Source organism: Anser cygnoides, chromosome Z (assembly GCF_040182565.1).
Source record: "Anser cygnoides isolate HZ-2024a breed goose chromosome Z, Taihu_goose_T2T_genome, whole genome shotgun sequence".
Classification (NCBI taxonomy): domain Eukaryota; kingdom Metazoa; phylum Chordata; class Aves; order Anseriformes; family Anatidae; genus Anser; species Anser cygnoides.
In genome coordinates, this window is record NC_089912.1 from 40,919,754 (window position 1) to 40,943,414 (window position 23,661).

General features: G+C 38.9%; 1 protein-coding gene across 1 annotated transcript; it reads left to right on the forward strand.

Moving 5' to 3' along the window:
• The first annotated feature begins 32 nt into the window (after positions 1-32).
• On the forward strand, positions 33-23,504 carry HSD17B3 (hydroxysteroid 17-beta dehydrogenase 3). The gene is made up of 11 exons (XM_013198805.3): positions 33-903; positions 3,045-3,091; positions 8,952-9,027; positions 15,124-15,231; positions 15,958-16,025; positions 17,167-17,202; positions 19,383-19,417; positions 20,430-20,511; positions 22,154-22,219; positions 22,529-22,678; positions 23,054-23,504. The coding sequence occupies exons 1-11, from the start codon at positions 750-752 to the stop codon at positions 23,162-23,164; spliced, it is 933 nt and encodes a 310-aa protein (XP_013054259.1). The 5' UTR covers positions 33-749; the 3' UTR covers positions 23,165-23,504.
• The last annotated feature ends 157 nt before the right edge of the window (positions 23,505-23,661 follow it).

Consider the following 23,661-nt stretch of genomic DNA (forward strand, 5'->3'; position numbering starts at 1 on the left):
TTTTGATCCATGTCCTCAGCTTTAGCACTAGTTCAAACGTATTTTGTTCAGAAAACTGGAAGTCCTGTTCCCTTGTTAAAATCTTACTGTAGTAGTTTGTGCCATGATTTCCCCATCTGTTAAATGGGGAAAACCTCTTACCAGAAAGCTCTTTGGAAGGTTATGAGATATTGCTCTTTCTATATAGGAAGAATTAGATGTCTTTATTACCTGTTTATTATTTTGTCTTTGAATCAGGAGATAAATGTATTTTTATGGCCTAAGCACAAGTTCAGTGTGAACTTGCCCTGGAAGTCTCTGGACTGGGGCTTAACTCTTCATCGCTGTATGAAGTAGTGCTGTTGTGTTATCTCCAAGGTCTGGAGTATTCTTATCCAGGGTTTTGGTTTAGACCCATCTTCAGTCTCTACGATTCCTAAGCAACTACAATAAAAATATTTTTATTCTTTTTGTTCTTGGGTAGCCTCCAGAAAAAGAATGAAACCTTGCTACTAAAGCGAGCACCAGAAGTCATTGTTTCATTTTGATTTTTTTTTCTTTTTTTTTTTTTGGGTCGTTTACAAATCTGGGTGTAATGCAGAGACGTTATTCTAGTCTAAACTCTGGGCATTCCTTGGAGAAAGCAGGTCACGTGCCCTGATTATACTTCTCCCTTCTCTGCCAGTGCCCGGAGACTAGCAGCGTGCTGGGAAGAGGCATTTCCCAGGAGAGTGTTACCCTTGCGTGCTAGCTCGCTGCCTTCTCTCGCCATGGAAGACTATCAGCATCAGCTGCTTATGGTTACTGGGGGACTGATCTGTTTCTGCGCTCTGGTAAAATGCATCAGATTTATGAAATACGTTTTGCCATATACCTGGAGTGCTTTGCCTCAGGCTTTCTTTCGGTCGCTGGGAGAATGGGCAGGTAATGCAAACTTCCTCACCTTCTTCTTGTAGCTGAGTGATGAATTGTTACATTACTAACTGGGAGAGGTTTTTCTTTCATTCTCACCCTGTCCCTTCAGAACAGAACATGATTTCCACTAACTGAGGCTTGCTTCATTTCTTTTTTGTTGCCTTGTAGTAACTTCAGATTAATGAGCCTGAAGGTTTTGCCTACTTGGGGAGAAGAGAAAAATAAACTGGTAACAACCTGCACCCCTTGTGTATAGATGTGAATTTTCTCCCCATTCCTACTTGTGATGTTTTTTTCTCTACTGGAAATGCTTTAGTTTTGATAGCATTTCCTACATCCTCAGTTTCCTGATGTGTGAAGCAAGTACCTTCTAGTGTATCCTAGTACATGGTCTCCATTCTTCGAAGCAACTTGTCTTTGTTCCTCGTGACTTTGCTCCAGACTATTTTCTGGTTTTTGTTCTTTTTTTCTTTTCTTTTTCCAGAACTGATGACTTATCCTTAATGGTATCATTAACAAACCAAATCTACTTTTGCCTAAAAACTACAAAAGCTGCAACTTGGCAGTGCTTTTTTTAAAAGATATTACATATTCTCATGAAAATAACAGAAATGTTTAAAAAACACCTTCTTCCTACTGAACATCGATGATTTTCTTAGGCTTGATAAATTATCACCATGAAGTAAGAATGAAAAGGTTTCTGAGTTTCTGAGTTCCTGGGCTACAGATGTCACCGATGGTGGCCTCTTGGTATGAAGTGACCCCAAAAGTACTCTTGTGCTTCCTTCCTTACCCCCGTGCTAGAGACTTGATGTCACTGCATTGAGTATATGTTTAATAAACACTTTCACAGTGGATTAAGAAGAAATTAAATCCACCCCTTTACTGAAGACCTGCCTAAACACCAAGTGCTTCTGAAATAATGCATAGATCTCGTCTTAATGCTAGTAAGACATAGACCTCACTTGTGTGCGTGTGGTGAGGAGCGCTGTGTGGAACCCTCTCTGTAAAATCCTGTTTCTGTTGAAGGCTGAGAGACTCTCATTTCCTTCGGTGGACCTTGCGTGCTCTGTCCTACAAATATTAAGGTTTCTCAGCCCAGTAACGTTTATTAGACCCGACTGATTTGCTGCATCACGTGGCACATGAGCTCCTGAGAACTGTGAGAGTGAAAGTTGGAAAGTGGAAGCTTCTTTTCCAGTGGGTGCTTGCTTTTCACCTGCAGGCCTTCTAGGAAGGTAAAAATCCACCGCTTCCTCACCACGGGATTTCTGTTATTTGTGAAATAAGAGGGTAGTTGCTCTTCTGTTGGCAGTGATCCCAGCTGTTCAAATTCACCTTGCTCTCCCAGATTCTTTTGCAACTTAGAAGTCCTTGATCCACATTTTTTTAGACATTGACCCATTTTTAATTTTGCTTTGAAAACTTACCAGGTGTACCTCAGAATCGCTTTAGTGCTTGCCTACTTTACTTATTTCTTTCTTGATAAGAAAGGTGAAAACTTTTTGTTTCTATAGTTCGTCTTTTTTATTTGCTTTTATAATATTTAAAGATCAGGATGCTTTACAAATGCCAAGGCTTGTTTACTTTCTCAGTGACACTAAATCCAAAGGTAAACTGCGACTCAGAAAGCTCTGGGAGAAAAGCATTTTATAGATGGTTGTTAAGCTTTTCCTTGCTGAAAGAATTCTTGTGTGAGAAAAGTATCACTTCAGCCACTAGCATCAGCTTCAGTCACTAGTTACTCCTTATCTTCTGTTGTACTGCCATAGACATACAAGCTAAAAAGCTGCAAAACAGAACTTGTAGAAATGTGTGTACGGAAGACAATTCTACCATCTCATAGGAAATGGATTTGTTGCTGAGTGTCTCCTCGTTGAACGTGAGAATAAAAGCTAGCAACTGCATTAGATAGGTTACTCTGAGGGGGGATTTGCTTTGAAGACAAAAAGTGCTAAGTGGAGTAACAAAAAGATGAAAAAGTCACAAGGGATTAACCAAGTGTGTGTGGGGAATTGATTCTGTGCTTTACTAGAAGCATTTTGGTAGTAATGTTCAAGAAATGCAGATGAGTAAGTTTAACAAATTCAGGAAAGAGCAACCTGCAGTAGAGCAACAAATATAATCCCTCTTCTTTTTACTTTCTCCAGTGGTCACAGGAGCAGGAGATGGGCTTGGAAAAGCATATTCGTTTGAGGTAAAATAGATTACATACACTTAATTTTATTTTAACAAAATGGCAATTGCTACCCCTTTCCCAGTCTCCGCGAGTTACTAACACAATTCTAGGATTCAAAGCCACTGTGACAAACCCGGTACTAATCCTTCCCCTCCGTATTTGCAGAATAACATTAATCAAGTTCTGCAAGGAAACCGGTGTTGCATTTCAGAGGAAAGTCATTCGTGCCTCACTGGTCTCGTCAGTCCAAAGAAATAAAATGGAAACACTGAATAATCCAAAAGATTTTGTGTTGTCTGTCCGGAGTGGGAAGTCTCCTAGGTTATCCCTTTTTAATCCCAGTTTCACAGCTAATGTGCTTTTTGTCTTTCACTGAGGTTGTCCAGCATTAAAAATACAAAATGTATTTTGTTAGCCTTCACCGTTGCAAAGAACAGTCTGAGAGACTTATTTGAAATAATAAAGGATAACTATGCAAATGAAAATGAACTAAAAATTATGGAAATTATAATGAAATATATATGGTTTGATTAAGCATTGCTAGCTTCATGAGTCTGTAGAAGGAAGGAGGAAGCCACAATCAGTTCTGCGCTGTTGTGCAGCCACTACATTTCACTTCACTGAAGTCACACATCACTGGAGACAAGGCAGCCTTGAAGTTGAAACATTCAGAAACACGAAGTTACTGTCTTCAGAGCTGAGATGACAGGGTGAAAATTAGCAGCCTTTAATATGTGAGGGCTTAGATTAGATGTGCTGCCTGCTGATGTGATAAATTATATAAAAACTTTCTCTCATGGGAAATTTGGCTTTTTGCCTTTGATTTAGTAGGCTGGATTTTTTAAAGCCAGCTTTCATAAGCATTATTCACTTTAATCACCTGATTTTGATTACTGGGGGTGGCAATACAATAAGTACTTTTGAAAGGGTGTTGAATGTAGGAAGCACAAAGATACCAGGTATTGTGTATATATATATGTTCAGTTTAATATTTGTAGTTTAGTATCTGTCATAGTTGTGATAAAGATCACATGCTCTCCTGTGGAAGCAAAGAGAAAATGCTGCCTTCTATCTACTGACTGAGTTGCTGTAATGCTGAGCAAATGGCAAGGGTCTGCAGGTGCAGCTTGCTGAACTAACCCCGTATGGGAGCACCTGGTGATATTTCAACCACGTGAAGTTTGCTGGCACCTGAGAGTGTCTAGATCGGATTCTCTCTTTTTTTCTGCCTTCTGTTCTGCCTTCTTTGTGTCATGTAGGTTATACAACAGTAAATCCCATTTAAAAGGCCATTCATGGCATGCAAATCATGAGAAAGTATAAAATAACTACTGTCTTTTCTTGAAAAAACAGCTCTTGGCTGGAACTGGCAAGATTTTGTGGAACATTTGTTCATTATTCTTGGCTTTTGTGTGATGACTGAGAGCCATCTTTATCCTTGCTGAGACGTACCTTCCTCCCCAGGTGGTCCCTTTGATTGAAGCTGTGGTCAGCTACTGCGCTGTGGGGCAGATCCCAAGCCCACACCACATGAGCTCATAGTTTGGCACGTCATCTCGCTGGCTGAGGTCAAAGCACACGCTTGTGTGTGGCTTGTGGATAAATAAACCCGAACCTGCTGTTTTAACGTCTGTGTGCCTTTGGAGTTCCTGGCTCAGCGCTGCTGTCTGCTGATCTGATGTCAGAGTACAAAGTTCTCTGATGTTCTGCTGGAACGGGTCCCGCTGGTATCGTGGGCTGATGTAGAGGCAACACACATCTTGTCTGTGGGCCGCAGGGCCACAGCATCTCTTCCTCTGAGTTTGTGCTGCAGCAACAAGTGATGAATTTCCTTGAGACGTGGGCTGATAACAAGTTACAAACTAGCGTAAGGGCTCAGGCTCCTATGGCACAGGAGGCTGAGGAGAGCAGTTCTCATGTTTTGGAAGACTAGTGTGATGTGGCTTCCTCTGCTCAGTGTTTCCTGTGGAAACTCGAGTTGGTGGCTCGTGAGTACAGCCCAGGAGATAGAGGTTCAGGCGAAGATTACAGTATTTACTGGGTCAGTATCTGTGTTTCTAAGGCTTACAGACAGATACAGGCCTCTGTGAAATCCATTAAGCTCAAGAGCTCTCTGGGTTTGTGTGAGGAGCCAGACAGCTGTGAGGTCTCAGAGTACTGCTTTGTTGATGCCTGGACACAGATTTTTCAGAGCAAATTACTGTCCCTTTAGGTTCCTAATCTTGTGTTGGCAGGCAAGTACACCTTGACCTTATCCTCTCCCGCATGAAATTCCAGGCTTCTGAGAAGGCTCTGACTGTACTTCTGACATGTCAGGGTGATTTTGAAGGACCGGTCCTTGTGAACGTACAGACTCCATCCCTTAAACTGACTGCTGTGATGTCAAAGTGCTGGCTTTTGGAACCAGTTTGCTATACGTATTTCAAAAGGCAGGTTTCTGTCTCAGTCTGTCACGTCTGAGACATCTTTGACATCTCCACTCACTAGTTAGTACTTCAGATACTGGTACGAACTTGTTAGTTCTATTTTCCTGATGTAGTGGCAAGAGAAGTGCTTTAGGATCTCCTCCTGGCTTAGAACCTCAAATATCTTGAGTGTATGGCCAAGACCATTCCATATTCTGACATGTACAGTTTAACCTCTGCACTCTTCTCACCTGATGGCAGGACACAAGAAGGATTTTGGTGGCTGATCTGGTCATCTTTTCTTTCTTTCTTTTATTTATTTATTTTTTAAATTGTTAATATTTAATAAGATTCTTATAAATCTAAATGTATCTAAATCAATGTTTTAGCACACCATTTCAACCCAGGCCATTCTATGGTTCTATGATTTTGAGAAAGCCTTTGTGTTCATTTATTAATGCAGCCTTTTCTGAAATCTCAAACCTTTGTCCTTTTTCCTGAAATCCTATGCAGTATTACCAGCAGTATAATACAAGCTAAATATGATCTGAGTTTTTCTGTTCCAGTTGCATACGCATTCTAATTTCTCAAGTTGACCCTGCATTTATTCTTTGAAATATTGCTGATCCAGTTGTGTTGTACAGGTGCAAAGCTAGTGGAAAGCTTGCAGAATCATCTGCCCTGTCTCAGCCTGCTGGACCAAAATGGGTTGAAGGATTTGAATCACAGGGATCCTTCAGGCCTGCATCCCAAGCAAGGGAAGAAAATGTGTGAAACACTGAGGCCATATCAGTGCAGTCCTGGGGAAGAGAGAAAATCTCTTAAGATTAGTAGAAAGTTGTGGTAGGTGGCTACGGCATGCACAGAATTATTATCAAGGGTTTTAAATTATTACATCTAATGATCCGTGTAGAGTATAACCAATCTGTCAGTGTAGCTGCAGATACGCTTTGAATCTAAAACCCATGTCGTGCCTTGTGCAAAGCTGTATTGTCTGAAAATTTCATTTGCTGGAAGATTTACTTCAGACTGTAGCTGCAAAAACGTGCTGGAAAATAGAGTGACTTCACATGAATTAGTGTGGGCTTAAGCTTTTTAACAGTGTCTTTGTGCGATTCCAGAACGCAGATCCCACCAGATCTCCCTTTAACATTGATCCCACTTCCAAAGGCTGAGTTACCACACATGGCTAAGGCTGCAGTCTGTAGTACTGCTCCCGCATGTCGGCAGCCTCAGAGGGCCGGGAGCATTTCGGCCCTTTGCCACTGGGAGTCAGGGTTTCCTCACCCAGCAGGTCTGCCTGGTGCGGCGCCGGGAGGATGCTTCGCGCTGAGGGCGTCTGCGCTCGAAGCTACTTTCGTTTGCAATGCGGCTGTGTTAAAACTGATTTAATCTGTGCCGTGGATGGCCAGGAAATTCCTCTTTTTTTTCTTTTTCTTTTTTTTTCTTTTTCTTTTTTTTTTTTTTCTTTTTTTTTTCTTTTTTTAATACAATTCATTTTGTTTGCCTCGGGGGTGCTTTTGAATCACATATGGTCATTAAAATGTCCTATGAAACTGATTTCTGAAAAAAATGCATGTTTTCTGTGTGGGTCAGGAGGCAAAAATAAAAGAGTAGGCAGGTGTGCAACCATTTTTGCCTTGAGAAATGGCTGCCACAACCTTTTGTTTCCAATTAGTCTGGTATACAAAAGCAGAGGCGAGTCCTCTCACCTGGCAGTTTGTGATTTTGTTTGCCACAAGTATATATGCTTTTGGCTAAAATACAACACAATCTTAGCAGTAGGGATCATTTTTTATTTATTTTTTAAGGAGGGATTTTTCCACCAAACAAAGCACAGAGAGGTATAGCTGAGATGACATTGAGAAGCCCAATGAGACAGACTTTTATTTTGTATATGACATGTCTGATATTTGGTCTTGAGTCTAAATGCTCAAAAAATCAAAACAATCCCCATTCAAACACCCCCAAGTGACAGGTAGGAATAAGTGACCACAGAAGCAGGGACCATGTCTCCGTTGCTTTCAAGTGGATAGGAAACAGCTTGAGCAAAGCTCATGTGGACAAAGGGAAATTCGCCAGTGCGAAGACAATTAACATTCTCTTCCTGAGTACCTCAAATGGAGCCCTTAAAATAAGCTTTCGAAACTCCAGAGCATCTGAACCTCTGCGTGTCTCCTTGGAGCATGGGACAATTATGTGAGAGGGTCTCCAAAAGCTCGGGATTGTGCGTGGTCTTTGTGCTGAAAATGCAAATGGTCGTGGCTTATACACTTAATAGACAGTCTGCCCCTGGTACTCTCAGTGTAGTGAATTTTTAAACAAAGGTCCTTATTCCTTAACATTCTTTTCATTGTTTCAGAAGAGCTCAGTAGGACAATCTGCTTCCCTCAAATAGGTTTAAGGAGAGTGCGTTGCAGGGAGTCAGCGACAGAAATGAATGGGTCTTCAGTGTGTGGGCTTTGCCAGTTCATTTCTTGGTCTAAGCAAACATGGTACTTTCAGATGCAGTTGGCTTTATCTTTGTGCTGACTGAGTTAACTCTCTTTCTCCTTGCTTCCATGGCTATTTTTTTCTGGTTTCAGCTCTATCTTTCGTTTCTTTGTGCATGCAACTTTCTTCAACTGCTGCTTGTTAATACCTTAGTTTCACAAGCTGAGGGCATATTTTTCTCTCAGGTGCTGCCTCACACTCTTTAGCTGATGGGAGTGGGAGGCCTAGGGAAAATGGGAGAATACCCTTCTCTGTTTATTCTGTACATGGTAAGACCAAACTGACTATGGACTGCTGTGTTATATGCTGTTCACAGCTGTAAACTTCAACTCTTGCCAGTATCTTTGTGGATGTACCTTTGTGTGACTGTATTTTCAATTTTTATGCATGGACTTGTTGGGCTTCTTCACTTTTTTTTTTTTTTAAAGTCTGTATCTAATGAAAGAAAAAAATTTATCCATCTGTCTTGTGTGAGATTTTATTTCTATTAAGTTTGTATGAATAAATTCAAATGCCTGCAAACTCTTGATCCTTCAGTTCAATATGCTCAGTGTACTTCCTCAAGATTAAAAACAAAATGTGAGGGTCAAAGATGGTGTCATCAGCTTATTTGTTTCCTAATGCTTTTCTGGGAAATGTCATGTTGTCTTCATTCCCTGTGAATATTCACTCACTTGAAACTGGATAGGGTTGTTTATTTTTTGGTGTGTTATTGAGTTTTCATTACTGTCCAGTGTGTTTTTCTCATAATGGTCCAAGATTATACAGGAAAGGAGGTGTTTTCACAGACTGTTAGAATCCAAATTAATGTTTGACCTGTTTTTAGTATCCGTTGCTTACCCATTAGGCAGGTGATAAGTGACTGAAAACAATTAAGTAATTCTGTCATTGTTTTTGTTGTAAAACTAGAAAAAAATGTCTTCTGAAAAAAAGTCTTGTCAATATTGTTTTCTGACAACTTTTATATTCTCCTCTTGCAGCTGGCAAAACGTGGGTTAAATGTAGTTATGATAAGCAGAACTCTTGAAAAACTGCAGAGAGTAGCCACTGAAATCGGTAAGCGTTCATCTCAAACTTACTTTCCTGTTTAGCAGGCTGGCTTGGCAGGAACCTGGAGGTCTGTTTCCCTGGTACAGCATCTAGTACGGGTGGGCCCCAAGTATTGCTACAGATTGAGCCCCAGGTATTGATGCAATATGACAGATACTTTGTTTGATATCACTTTGTTGTTTCAACCCTTCTAGTCTTGGACTACTTTAAATGTACATGCTGTAATTCAAACAGTGCAATGGGTTGGACACGTTAAAAAAAAAACAAAACAAAAAAAACCCACACGACTGTAGGTTCTGTACTGGCTTAAAACCTTTATTCACCTGAGCTTAAATTCTATAAGAACAGGCAAAAGAGATGTAGTACTAGTACTACATCTAGTACTAGATGTAGTACTAGTACTAGTCTGAATCATCTATGAAACAGTTTTTGCTCAGGAAAGATTGCTTTTAGTCTAGTTCTTGGAATATAGCGAAGGAGGAGCAGAAATGAAAACATTGTAGCTGTTGTCTTTTTTTTTTTTTTCCTTTTAAGATTTACAAGTTCCATTTGGCTTTTGATAATGCAGTTAAATAGTTCATCTTTAGAATTAATGTTCCCTTTCTTTCCTTCAGAGTGGATAAGCCATTTGCCCTGGGGAATGGCTTGTTTAAATACATTAAGACTGACAGTTAGGATTTCTGTAGGAGTCAAGTGATTTTATATCCTCCATTAACTTTAGAGATTGTGTTAATCAGAGTTATTTTTCCCACAATCTCTTCTTCTATACATGGCTTCCGTCCACCGTGCTCCTTGATTTACAGTCTCCAGTGCTAAGCATGTGTCACTCCCAGGTTTACAGCCCTGCCTCTAGGCAGGCGGGGCACCTGGCTGCAGCAGCACATCAGGTTTGGGGCACTCACCTGCCGAGCATGCGGTGCATCTCCTAGGGAAGCTTCAGGAGCTCCTCCTGCTGAAGCAAGGGATTGATTGGGCTTCTAATTTTTCTGTCCGATTTCCCCCTGTCCGCCGTCCCGGCGAGGCCATGCAGTGCTGTGCCCTGCAGCAGCACCCAGCCAAAGACCTGCCCTGTCCTGGAAGGCATCGGTGTGGCAGCCCACCCTGTGCCAGTGGGCACCAATTTTCCCCAAAGTTTGCTGAAATTGGTGGCAGCTCTCAGTGAGATCTTTCCATTGTTTTCAGTGGGTTTTGGCTCATGCCCAGAGTGACTCATGTGTTGTTGTGTCAGGCTGGAAATGGGTGCGTAACAACTAGTAGATGTCACAAACAAAAGGAAGAAGAGGAGGATATGGTGATGACAAGTGGACAGCATCTGATCTAAGGCATGGATGAGAAAAAAATCAGCAGGGAGCTCTGGATGTGTGCTTAGGTTAAAGCTTTGGAAAGGCTCCTCTGATTTCTATTTGCAGGCTTGGGCTTTACTGTAATTAAACTAAGCAGTCATTGGAAAGGAAGAAGAGTTAAATTTACTATGATTTTATGTGAGTAAATAAACAATGCAAACCAAAAATGAAGCAGAAACTTAACAGAATGCTTTTACTGTTTTCTAAATTCTGTAACTCTCACTGACTTTTTTTTTTTTTTTTTTTAATCTAAACATCTTAAACAAGCAGTGTCTTACTGCAGGCAGTTATCTCTACCCTGAACTAACATGCAAGGAGATTAAGGCACAGAGAGATAGAGACACAAAAATTATCGCAGGCTACGTAAATATGTCGTAGGACTGTGCACATTGCTCATGTTTCCTTTTGCTTAACAGCTAGACTGTGTATCTTTTTCCGATGAGTTGGACACAGTAACTAGACGACTTGACTCCCTTCTCAACCTGATGACATTATTTGCGTAATTGTACTGTAGAATTCCATTCAGACACTGAATAATATAAACGAAAGGAGGTTAACAAGGGTAATTCCAGAGGTCTCAGTAGCTGGCTTTCAAACAGCCCTGTGGATCGCAGGAACGTCTGAGAGCACCTCTCAGAAATGGAGCTTGCAGCAGGCAGAAATCCACAAGCAGAAAAACCTTTCTGCAAATAAGCTCTGGAACCAAAAGCCAGATTTCCACCCCATTGGACAGGATGGCTTTTCCAGAACATGAGATAAAAGATAACAAAATAAGTCTTGTGAGGGCAGATGGAGATATCCATTGCACCAGGTATACTGCTTATTTAATATGTTTACTGTTGTGGTTGTAAAGCCATTGATCAGGAGATCAGATATGATGGAATGCTATTGGATATACTCCTTCTTCTTTGTCTTCTTACACTTCCTAAGCAAGCTGTACAAACAGAGCTAGATCCTGATAGAGAAGTTATAACCCTAGAATTGGTTGATAAGACCAGGGCCTGTACTTGTTAAGCTGTTAAATCATGCCAAATAACAACAACTATGCACTTCTGTAACACACTAATATTAGCCACAAAAAGATATATATATATGTATACATATATATATGTCTGTATGAAGAAACAAATCTGTATTTAAGGAAAGAAAGTGTCTGATCCTCAGAATGCAGCTGAAAGTATAGCTACATCATCTTAGACTAGCTGAACATGCAGGTCATGAATTTGGATTTAGTGATACAGTGAGTAGTTTATCCGACTTTCCCTGCAGATATCACATCCATTGCTGTAGAACAAAGCAGCAAATACAAAAATCACCCCACAGAATGGCCAAGAACCAAACGTGTCTCACTCCCACTAAGTCTGGTAAAGGTGCTAGCTGTGTCTAGCTGTCGCCAGTACTACGCTGTGTCCTCCACCTCTCCTCCTTCCAGAGCTGGCTCCAAGAGCTAAGCAGGTAATAAGCTGAGATCACTGAGGTTTTTTATTAGCAAGAAAAAAAAAACACTCCCTTGGCACATCCTTCCTTCTCCATTAAAGGTGGTTAAGCATACCTGTTTTGTCTTGCTGATCCCTTGGGGTAAAACACGACTGCTTAAGGCTGATTTCCCAATACACACTACTACTGCTACATAACAGAGCACCTCAGGGCCTTGACCAATATTTCTGAGTGCTCAACTGACTAATAGTAATTCCCAGGGCTTTTTTTTTTTGTTGTTGCTCACTGAGTTCATGTTCTCTTGTATCTTCTATCACCTATTGCAGTTCTATTTTCATCTCCATTCTCTTTGTTTCTTCTCTATTTTTCTGTTATTTTTGAAACTGAGGTTTATTATATTTCTGAGGAGATACATTTCTTTAAAAGACATTCAAAATGTAGCCAGAAATGTAGTCAGAGCTTGTAATTTATAATTTTACAGAACTTCTAATATTTCTCCCGTCATATTTTTTTAGTTTCTTTTTGTTGTTTAAGTAACATCTCATTTTGCTCTTCTCTCTGCAAATTTCTGCTGAACATGAAGCCTGAATGCTTCTATTTCACGTTCAGATTTTGTTATAGTACTTCAAAAGTGTCTTCTATTGCTACAGAGATCAGTTCTTGTGTAACTCAGGCATTCATTTTGCTACCCCAGGTTTCCAGAAGATCTTCCTATCTCTCCAAACAGAAAGGGAGAGTTTCTGGCAGCCTTCATGTTCTAACCAACTTCATGCTTCTGCCGGATTTATTCTCTTCTTGGTAAATTTCAAGAGGCAGCACGTTATCCTATCTGACAAGTAGGATTCCCAAGTGGTCTGAGGTCAGAAGGAGTTAGATGTACCTTTAATGATACATTTTGTAACATGTCAGATGAAACAATACAGCTCAGGTTTTTAATTTTCCTGAAATTCTTTTTCTCTCTCTCTTTTTTTGTTTTTGTTTTTGTTTTGTTTTGTTAAGGGAATAACCTATTCTGATGTTTAAAAACCTAGATTCTTTTCTTCTAGCACATTTAGGACTTTGAAAAAGAGTTGGAGTGGCTTTAGTCTTCAAAGAGTAATGTAAATCTTTGTCACAGAGAGGGAGAGACATAAGATACTTGGAAAATATTTTTTGGCTTTCTCCTATATAGACTTGTTATCATTTTCTGAAGAGCTATCCCTGGATAATTCATTTATAAGCATGATAATTTTATTTTATTTTATTTTATTTTATTTTATTATTTTATTTTATTTTATTTTATTTTATTTTAAATATATTGTTTTATTCTTAAATGAGACAGAGTAAAGCCATCTGGAGTACTTGTTTGTTGGCTGAGAGTGCTGGTTGCAGCAGTGCATTTGTGTGCAGACAAGGGGATGCAGAGAAAGGCCAAATGGTTTGTTTGATCCTAATTTTTATGCTGCTGTAGTTTTGGCTGCCCTTCTTGTTGCCCGCAAGAAAGATGGCCACAACATCACTACACTTCTGAAGACCATCTTGTTTTGTTTATAGAGCTCTTCAATCATCAGGTCACCGTAGGTGTCTGCTCCAGCTGTTGCTCTGTTCTTTCTCTTCACTCCATTTACACACACAATGTCCTTATTCTTTGTAGCTGCACCGTTCCCCCAGTTTTGGACTACTAGGGGGGTCATTTGCCACTAGAATTGCTTTTATAGGTTGAAGGTTCAAAGGGTGTTTCATCCTTTTCATGCACACAACTGCAGCTTGGAAAGAAGGCAAGAGAAAGGGCACTGCTTCCTCCTTGCCCCTGTCATGGAGACAGATGTCCTTGAAAATCACACACAAGACACAGCCTGCTTTTCACATCTGGAGTCACAGCGTCTGCTGTTTCCTCAGACTGCTTCTGTTGCTTTGGTAGTGTGAGGTGTTTGAGACTTGCGGTACGTTGAGGGGCAAGGAGGGATCAGCCTGGAGGGAATGGCATCCCTCTAATCCATCCTGTAAGGCAGGCCCAGTGTGGCTGCAAACTGGCTTGCTGGACCCAAAGCCAAAATGGACTTCCTGCCAGGCTCGCTGTCCCAAAGTGGTCCGAGGAGCAACAGGCCTTTTCCTAAGTCTGGATGGAGACAGAGAGGTGAGGCACGACTTGTGAGTAGAAATCACTGAGCAATTCCTATTCAAAGCAGCGCTCTCTGTTGCCTATATGACAAAACCAAGTTCCAAGCAAGTTTGGGCAGTTTCCCAAACAAGACTCAAAGCAGATTTTCTGCCATCCGCATGCACCTGAATTCCTGCTGCTTGAAGCGAGTCTGCAACCCGATCATCTATTGACATTTCCAAGATTCACTTGTCACTTTTTTCAGTGAACTTCATCTGGATTTCAGGTTGCCCATAAAACTTGAAAGCAGGTTTAGCAGCAAGAATTTACAATGTGAACAACTAGTTAGAAAGGACCTTACTGGGCCCCTTTGAAGGAGAACCTTGACTTTAAAAATGAGTAAATAAGAGCCTCTACCTCTTTTCCTCGTGAAACTTCATTGAAAATATGGACAGTAATAAATCAACTGCTGAGAAAAATGGTAATGTACAGCTGGGCTCTGCTCCTGCATAGCATTGATACTGGAAAAATCATACACATTTCCCTTTCCCTTCTGTGTAAATTGACCTTGCAAAATTTAAGCTCCAACTTCCCTTAAATGTCTTTACTCCAGCAAAATCCTAAGATTCAGTCCATGAAGTTGCAAAAGTTAAAACAAGAGAGGAATTGGGAGAAAAAGATGCAGAAAATATGGCATCACAACAAGTCCTGTTTTCCCCTCCTCCTACAAGACAAAAATGAGTGTTGCTTGTTAAAATGTTCATCTTATGTATGAAAACACTTTAAAACAATTCTGCAAAACTGTGCTTATGTCAAGGATCTGGCACCCACATTCACTTGTCTAATGTATGCTGACAGTGTTCTTTTATAAATATTATGACAACCAGGGGAAGAAGTTCTATATTGTTTATTTCCTCCCCACCATCTCCCCCCCCCCCCCCTTTTTTTTTTCTCTTGCTGAAGGACTAAATGCTGTTTAGATTTTGTGAGGGAATTTTCACTGATTTCAGGGCATAAGTTCATCCTATTTCCCAGGATATTTCCCCAAAAACAACTGTAACCAGTGAAAGTGTTTTGCTTGTGTTGCAATTCTTTTAAAAAACAGAAAGTTGAAAAAATTTCTAATTTTACAGTGGACATTACTAAATTATATATCTCATTATTTCTCTTATTACTGAATTACAGTTCTCCCTCTCTCTGGGTAAATGCAAAGGGATATTCTATTTTTTTTCTTAATTTCAGAGCAGGCCACAGGTCAAAAGGTGAAGGTTATACAAGCTGATTTCACTAGAAATTCAGTATACGAGAACATTGAAAAAGGTCTGCAAGGCTTGGAAATTGGTGTTTTGGGTGAGTCACTAAGGTCTGTTAATTAAAGAGTATTTTATGGCTGCAGTGCATTTAGCAGAGAATTGTACAAATGATGTGTGTCATAACAACTTGTTGGCCAACATCTGAAACCAAGCACACAACTGCCTAACACGTTTGAGCATTAATTATCTCTAACAAGTTTTAAAAGTGAATTAAGATTCTTCAAGCATTTCCCATTTCTCTGTATAGTGGCTTCTCTTACTGTGAAACCTTTTCTGTCACTTCATGAGCAACATCCAGCTTGTGGGGTGACCTCTTCCCTCTGTGGCCTCAAGGAATTCATTTTCTGTATGGGTTGTTTTACAGCTGTGTGCAATTCTCATATTCAATCTGAAACAAGCCTGTGGCTAATGTTAACTTGTATGATCCACATAGAAAAAAAAAAAAATATATATATATATTTTGGTTAACAAAATCATCCTTTTAGTAGTGAAACAAACAAGCAAAACAACAACAGAAGAAACAAACAACCCCCCTAAAACTGTACAGCAGATTGTATTTCTGTTCCCCGTAGTCTATACCAACCAGTACTGATGACTTCATTAAGAGTGAGACTTGGTGCTTGCTGAATGAATGCTGGTGAAGCAGTGTTTCTGTTCACCTACAGCTTAAAAACTGAGTCTTGTGGAGAAGCCATTTGTTTAACTAGCTGAACTGCGCACTTTATCCAGATGTGGTTCTTATCATTATGTTTCCTTCTATTAGTTAACAATGTTGGAATGCTTCATAATCCTCTCCCATGCCGTTTCCTTAATGCACCAGACGTAGATGAGGTAGGATTACTCCATGGTTTTCTATTTCCAATATAACAATTATGCACCATAATTCTTCTTAACAAGGGACAGATTCTGTCCCTACTACAATCAGTGGATATTTAAGTGTTCAGTTGGGTGGGAAAACTACTAGGCCTGATGGAGCATCTCTTGATGTGTTTTTAATGTTCAGAAGAGCTTGCACAAGAGAAAGAATGGTATAGTTTTGCTAAATTGCTGCAGACACCTAGCAATAGAAGAGCTGGTCTGGCCACAGCAGAGATCAGTAGCCTCTCTGTCTCACTGCTCTCACGTAATGTCATGGGGGCCAGCCTGGTCACAGCCAGAGCATTCCTGTTAATAGTATAAAAACTTTTTTACTTTGAGACACCGTTGATTTAATCTGTGGGAAAATGAAAAATAAACCTTGCTTAAACATGGTTTACTTTGGGGGGAGGGATTAATTTACACACTTAGAATAGTTTGACAGAATTGTGGACTTGATTCTTTGCCTTATTATTGTCTACCCGTACAGAATTAACCACAAAATAAACAGCTTCCAAGTGTATTTCTTGCTAGCCCCTGCCCCAGGATCCATTCAGTCGATTTGTCATCAAACCAGAGATCCCCAAGTTGGCTCTTCCTGCAGTGTCACATGTGATGGCACCTCTGCTGCTGCTACAGCTTGTGTTTACCTGTTGGTCATGGGATGATACCTCTACATGGCAGTGCTTATGCTGTGTAGATGGCTTATAAAAATGCTGCTACCTCTGCCAATGGAAGCAATTCATTCTCAGCCTGGCATCTTTGTAATATGGGTGTCCTTTGGTTTGCTGGAGCTGTCACTGCTGGGACACCAGGATCCCAGGTTTTGCCATGTCCAAAGACTTGTCTGGGCAAAACAGAGTGCACTTAATCAAAGAGATGCAAGGCAGATTTGGATGTCATGATTAGTAATAAATAAATAAATAAATAAATAAATAAATAAATAAATAAATAATTTAGGGTTCACCTGCCTTTGAGTATCTCACATCATAGGCACAGTGAAAATCTAAGGCAACCCTGCTTTGCAAGGAAGTTGGAATTGCTAGCTTTTTTATCTAGATAAGCCACACACACACTGAGGTTATCTATGAACTTTACGTTTTCTTGTTTCCTGCAGAACCTTGTGAACTGCAACATTATTTCTGCTACAAAGGTATGTGCCACACATGTGACTAGTCTGTAACTTATTTCATTAGAAAAAAATTAGTCCCACAAAAGAGTGACCGATTAACTTTCCTGATTAATTTCATTCAGTTTATCCAGAGATGGTTGTTTTCAGCTGGAATGTCAGCACAATTTTAAGGACCCTTTTGGATTCTACTGCCTACAAAATATTTTGATCAGTGTTCACTGGGAATGTTTTAACACTGTTGCTTTGTTGACACACATCATTAAAATGTAGCTGAAACATTTTGTAAAAACATGACAATTTTGGTAAAGAGAATATTTGTTTCAAAACCAACATCTACAAGGCAGGAAGGTTCATAGTACTGTACTTTTTGTACTGTACATGCATTTTTGACAGACAAAAAAAAAAAACATTTTTCTATCAATGTAGGAGAGAAACTTCAGGAGTGACTCCCAATTCGGGATTGTTACCTCTTGGAGTTAATTTTAGTTGGCTACTTCCCTTACAAGAACAGTTAATATTTCATGCTTTGAAATTCCTATTGCTCTACTGTTTGCAAGCAGCATGTTAACATGAACAAGAGCAGAACAAGAGCTTTGTAGTTCATCTCAGCAAATATCTTTCTAAACATGACATGAAAATTATCAACAGATGTTCCCCTTTCTTTGGCTAGTAAACTTTACCTCCCAAATTTGTAGTGCTGCTTAATGACCTCAGATAATAAATCATGTAATATCAATCAGTTGAAACAAATTATTTTATAAACTAGTTTGGTGGACTTTCCACTCCTAGGTTTCATTCCATTTACTTGTTGAAAGAAGAGAAATATCTGCAATATCTGAATACTGAGTATATATGCCTCACAAACCCAGCCAAAAGTTTTGTACCTTCTCAGTCTGGATCCAAAGTGTCCTCCACTTACCACTTCAAGCCTTATACATGCCACAAAATCAATGTCTTCCACTTCCCCAAGGCTTGGTTATACAGCCACAACCTTAGTGTTACAAGCACTTGGTGATTCCTTTCCTTAGTGTTACAACCACTCCCTTTTCATTTCTTCACAAAAAATCACCTTCCACCAAAACACAAAGAAGAAATCATGCTCCTCACCACTGTTGCTCATGGCTTGGTCCCAATCATTATTAATTCCACACCCACTGCCTCATCCCTGGCTTGATTGCTGGTAGGATGCTGCTCATCTCTTCTTGCAGTGGGATGCCTGAGCTCCAGATATTCCTGGATCCCACAGATGTCAGTGGGATTTTCAGCACTGAGAAAAGGCAGGAACTTTTCCCATGTTTTCCAATTTAATTGGAAATTCTCCTTCACCCAATTTAACGTGACCCACTTTGTCACCCTTTCTGAAAATGAAGCTTGCAAAACCAACCCTGCTTCTACAGTCCTGTTGTGTATGATACTACTGAAAAAAAAAATTGAATCAGCAAGGACTGAATTAAGTTGCATCATTCAAGAACTGAACTAAGTGGTATCTTTCATTTTCTTTTTATTACAGTCCTTGACAAGTTAGGTCACAGTCTTATCCTGTGAAGATTCATACATCACGTATGTTTATAAAGAGACGATAGTATGAGTATGAATTCCCTAGGCAGTTCGGCTTGAAATCAAGAATACTCTTCAAATTAACAGGCAGCAGCTAATTTCTTACCTAAAAACGGATTTAATTGCACTTCAAAAATTGTAAGAATTATTCCATCTGTTGTTAAAATTGAAATGGATATTTAAATAATTATCATCAAAAATGGTCCTAAAGCTCATTTGGTAGCAGAAAAAAAAAAAAAAAAAAGAAGATTTTATTTTCATGATTTTCTGCTATTTCTGATCCAGGTAGAGACAGAAGCAAAAAATCAAAAACAGTATAGAGTTTACTTTTTCCTTACGGTTATGACTCAATACTGAAGATTCATGAAATTCAGATACTGTTAAAAAACTTCAGATAAGCATAAGGTTTTCATTGCCTAAGAGACTAACCTTTGAAATTTTGGACAGTACAGCTGATTGACAGTCCATTAACATTTCAAAAATATTTTCCAAAACTTTGAATGTTCCACATTTCAGCTATTTGAACTGCACATGCATGTCTGAGGCTTAAGCAAATAGGAAACTGTGAATAAAACAAGACGAATGAAAAAACGTAATTGGAATGAGGGAGATTGATTATAATTCTCAACATACTTGTCTTACAGATGACACGAATAATTTTGAAACAAATGGAACCAAGGTAATTTTTTTTCCAGAACTTTCAATTTGTTTTAGTTGCTGCCTCCACTTTATTCAGTGTTAGCTGTGCTTTTTCATTATTAACTTCTGCACTTTGTGGTGTGACAATCAGTAAGATTTACTTCTGTTACTGTTCTGTGCGAATGAATGATAGGAAGTGCTACACGTTTTCAGTCAATTGTAGAATGAGACAGAGAATATAAAATTTTGGTCTGTTTGCAGCAAAAATATGCAGGTGTTGCAGAAATAAAATGGCATGTGATGAGTCTAATTAGGCAAACAACTGCATTTGAATATATTGTCATATTTTTCCAGAAGAGGTAGCCATGCTTGGAATATTACTTTTAAAGCCCTGGAAATACCTGTATTTCCTCTGAGAGGTTAATTCACCTCTGTAATCCCTTTTGTCCTTTTAATACAATGTGATTTTAGACACATCCTTAAACCAGAAGTTAATGTTTTCAAATGAAATTTCTAGAAAACATTAACTACTACATTTTAGAGGACAGTACATACTTTTTGTTTTGGCAACAACAACAACAAAAAAAAGCTCTCACTGTTTAATTGTTTTGTTTTGTTTTGTTTTTCCTGGTTGTTGTGGAATAAATTGGTTTTAGTGATTTTTTACAGGGAGTTGTGAATAGGGAAACTAAAACAACAGATGCATGGAACAGGAAAAAGAATGTGCTGGCTAATGAGCAAAGGGGACCTACCAATTACTTAGGAGCATAAAATCTTTCCTCTGATGGCAATTTTTGCTCTGTTAGATGTACAATAGCATGTAAAATGTTCCTATGGTTCTGACTGCACTAGGCATTTAAGTTTCACTTATGCTATTATTCCTAGCTGCATTAGACTTAATTGCACCTAACAAAACCATAAAAATTGGGTCTTTTGAGAGTGTAGTCTACAGTATTACAAGAGAGCTCTGCCTTTTGGGGGAAAAATGTTAGTTTCCACTTATGCAGATTTTTACTCTAATGCTGTATGTAACTATTTAAATTCAATTTCAGACAGAAGGGTCTTATTCTGAATCTGTCCTCTGGTCTGGGTACTTTTCCCTGTCCATTATACACAATGTACTCAGCTTCTAAGGTAAGTCTTTCACATTGCTTTATGAAGAAATCTCCAAGTGTTTCCCAAAACATTTATATCAGCAATACAGGGCTGGGTTTTCAGTTGACATAAATGTGTTGTTCCAATGAAAAAAGGGAGTGATGTGAATTAGCACTAGCTGAGAACCAAGAGTCAGTGAAGGTATGCAAATGAAATCCAGCTGAAGGTATGTCTCATCTTAGGAACATTTTTGCTGTTAATTAAATTGTGTTATACCAGTGCTCACAGTCTGTCCTCACTGAGGGAAGTGGTGGCTTTTACTGGACTGGCTTAGCTAGCTTGCTTGAAACTGTAGATACATGGCAGTGTTAGATTTTACTTATGGAGTCAAGAATAAAAATCCTAGTAGGTGGCTGGTGAGTTTCCTCACTTCCTAGATTTCACTTTGAAATACTACTTTGAGTTGAAACCCCAGACCTTATCAAAGTGAAAAGTTCCTGATTTTCACTGAAACGCCAAAAAATGATCTGCTCAGATCAGGTTTGTTTCAAATGAAAAATTCTAACAATATTTGCTTGAACATAGCTGAAGTTCAGCTTGGTAAGAAAAGCTAGTTTTTCTTGGTAAGAAATTCTAGTTTTCCATTTCCTCTCTCTCATTTTAACATAAGTTTCTCATTACTCAAAACTTGAACTACATTCAAGCCAGTCAATTTTTGTTCTTTAGAAAAGTTTAGTTAATATTATTTCTAAATGATATGGTGCATTGGTTGTTCTATTTTGACTTTTTTTTTTTTTCTTATTTGAGTATTTGCTACCTTTATTTCTGAGTGCTTTTTAAATGGACTGATTCTGTCAGTGCCCTGAAAGGAAGCTATTTTACTTGTCAGCATATTGTTGTATCATGAAATATCAAGAGACTATTAGTGTTTAAATTGCAAGGCCTCTCAAATGATGGCTAGGAAACAGCCTCAGTTTTTCTGCTTAATATAGCTTTTATACTTGTAATTACAAAGGAGGGATTCAATATTGTCAAGTTTCAGAATATTTCTAAAATCAATCATTATACAAGAAAGTCAACTTATACAAAAATAAGTTAGTATATGTGTAATCTTCGTAGCGTGAAGAAAAATTTAGAAAGATAAACCCTGAAGGCTGAAGCTCAAAATAGACAAACAAACAAACAACTGCTCAAATATATTATTTTGCAAATTATATTTATAGGTTATACTCATAGGTATGCCTTGAAGGCATGAGTTGTATTTCACTCCCATTTTTATTGCAAGAAAAACTGCCTTGTAAACCTTGGAGTAGGAGGGTAGGTATTAGCCAGAGATGACAACCACAAGCAAGAGAGCTAATATAATGGGACTCAGATATTTGCATTTTCATAAATATGACAAATATTTCAATCCAGTCTGCACTAATACTTACCTGTTTTATGTCTGGCTTGCACCCATGCCATACTCTTTCCCTCATGCAGGCAGTCAATCTATTTGCTAATGTGGCACAGCAGAAAATGTGTCTTGAAAAGGTAATTTCTAGGTTTTTCAACATTCACTGTGCTTGGTTGCATGATTCTTGGTCATTTTTGTTAAGGACTCTGTATTCACATATTTGCAGGTGTATGTGAAAGTACGTTGTTTCCTATGCTAATGTTATTTCATTTTATTTTATTCTAGGCTTTTATATGCACTTTCTCCAAAGCACTACAAGCAGAGTACAGGGCAAAGGGAATTATCATACAGGTGGTACTATATCTCGCCACGCTTACCTTCATTTTAACAAATTCTTCAAGAATGATCTGAGATGCCTAAACTTGTGTCTTGCAGCCTTTGTTGGTGAAGTGCTGAGTGACCCTGTCAAAGCTTTCTCTCTATATGCAGCTATAAATACTTTTCCTTATTTCATTACAGAATCTTTATGTATTCCATATAGTCCCTTAATCCATTGGAACTATTTGTTATAATTTGTCAGATGCAGTGAAATTCCTCAAAGTGAATGGCCTTATGTAAATATTTGATGACATTACACTGCTATTATGTTTCATATTTTAGGTAGTGGCTCCTTATGGTGTTTCTACTCCAATGACCATGCACCAAAAACCTGGTCTTATTACAAAGACGGCAGAAGAGTTTGTTAGTGAATCACTGGATTATGTTACTTTTGGAGATGAGATTTTTGGATGTTTAGCCCATGAAATACTGGTAATTGAATTTGACAGTTTGTAAATGGGTCCCCAAAACTGATTCAAGGCTGTCTGGACTCAGTAGGTTCTTCTGACTGATTCTGGAATCCTCAAGGTTGGATTTCCTTAGGATACCAAGCTAATAAAATAAATATGTATGTATAGCAGCTGTTAATGGTGAGCATTAAATAAAAGTACAGGGAAGAGAATAGATCTACTGATAACTGACAGGAATGAGCATTTCTCTCAAAGAGAAACATGCACACTAAAAGTATAAAGGAAAATTTTTTGCATTTAATGTTTTCTATGACCTTTCTGAACACTTGGTTAATTTCTTTCAAGAGGTTTCTGTAACCCATTGTCTTCCTATTGTTTTTGTTTGATTGTTCTAAAGGCCTGTGTCCTGCGGCTTGTTCCTTTATGGGTATTCCACAGTGACAGGCTTCAAGAAGCAGTCCTGCATCTGTTCACCAGTTATCTGAAGAAAAGGTGGAGGAAGCCCTGACGTCATTTTCTTTCTTCCTTTTTTTTTTTTTTTTTTTTGAAGATGTGCAATAGGGAACCCCGGCAGGATACATTTTACTGTGGCTGTGTGCGTGAATGTGGAAGGAATCAAATCAGTTGGAGGCATAACTCCACCCAAATCACCAATCCAGTGATCAGTGACTGGATCCAATGAATCTATTAAGCAAAATAATTACTGTCCCTTTCCAGCAATTTCTGGGCTTTAGATAGGTTCTAAGAAATGCTGCTGCTGCTACTATTTTGATATAAGCTTGGAGGCCACAGATACTTATGCTTATTTGTTGTTCACAAATAAAACAATAATTTGCTTTATTCCCAAATTTGTTCAGAGTGTGTTTTGATGTTTTCAGAGAGTGTTTTGTGCCTTTGGTTTCTTCTGAAATGCCAAGGAAATTTTCAGGAGGGTGGGAAGAAAAGAAAAGGAGAAGCTTTCAGGATAGAAAGTACACACTAGAACTTTGGAAATCTGCAGTCATA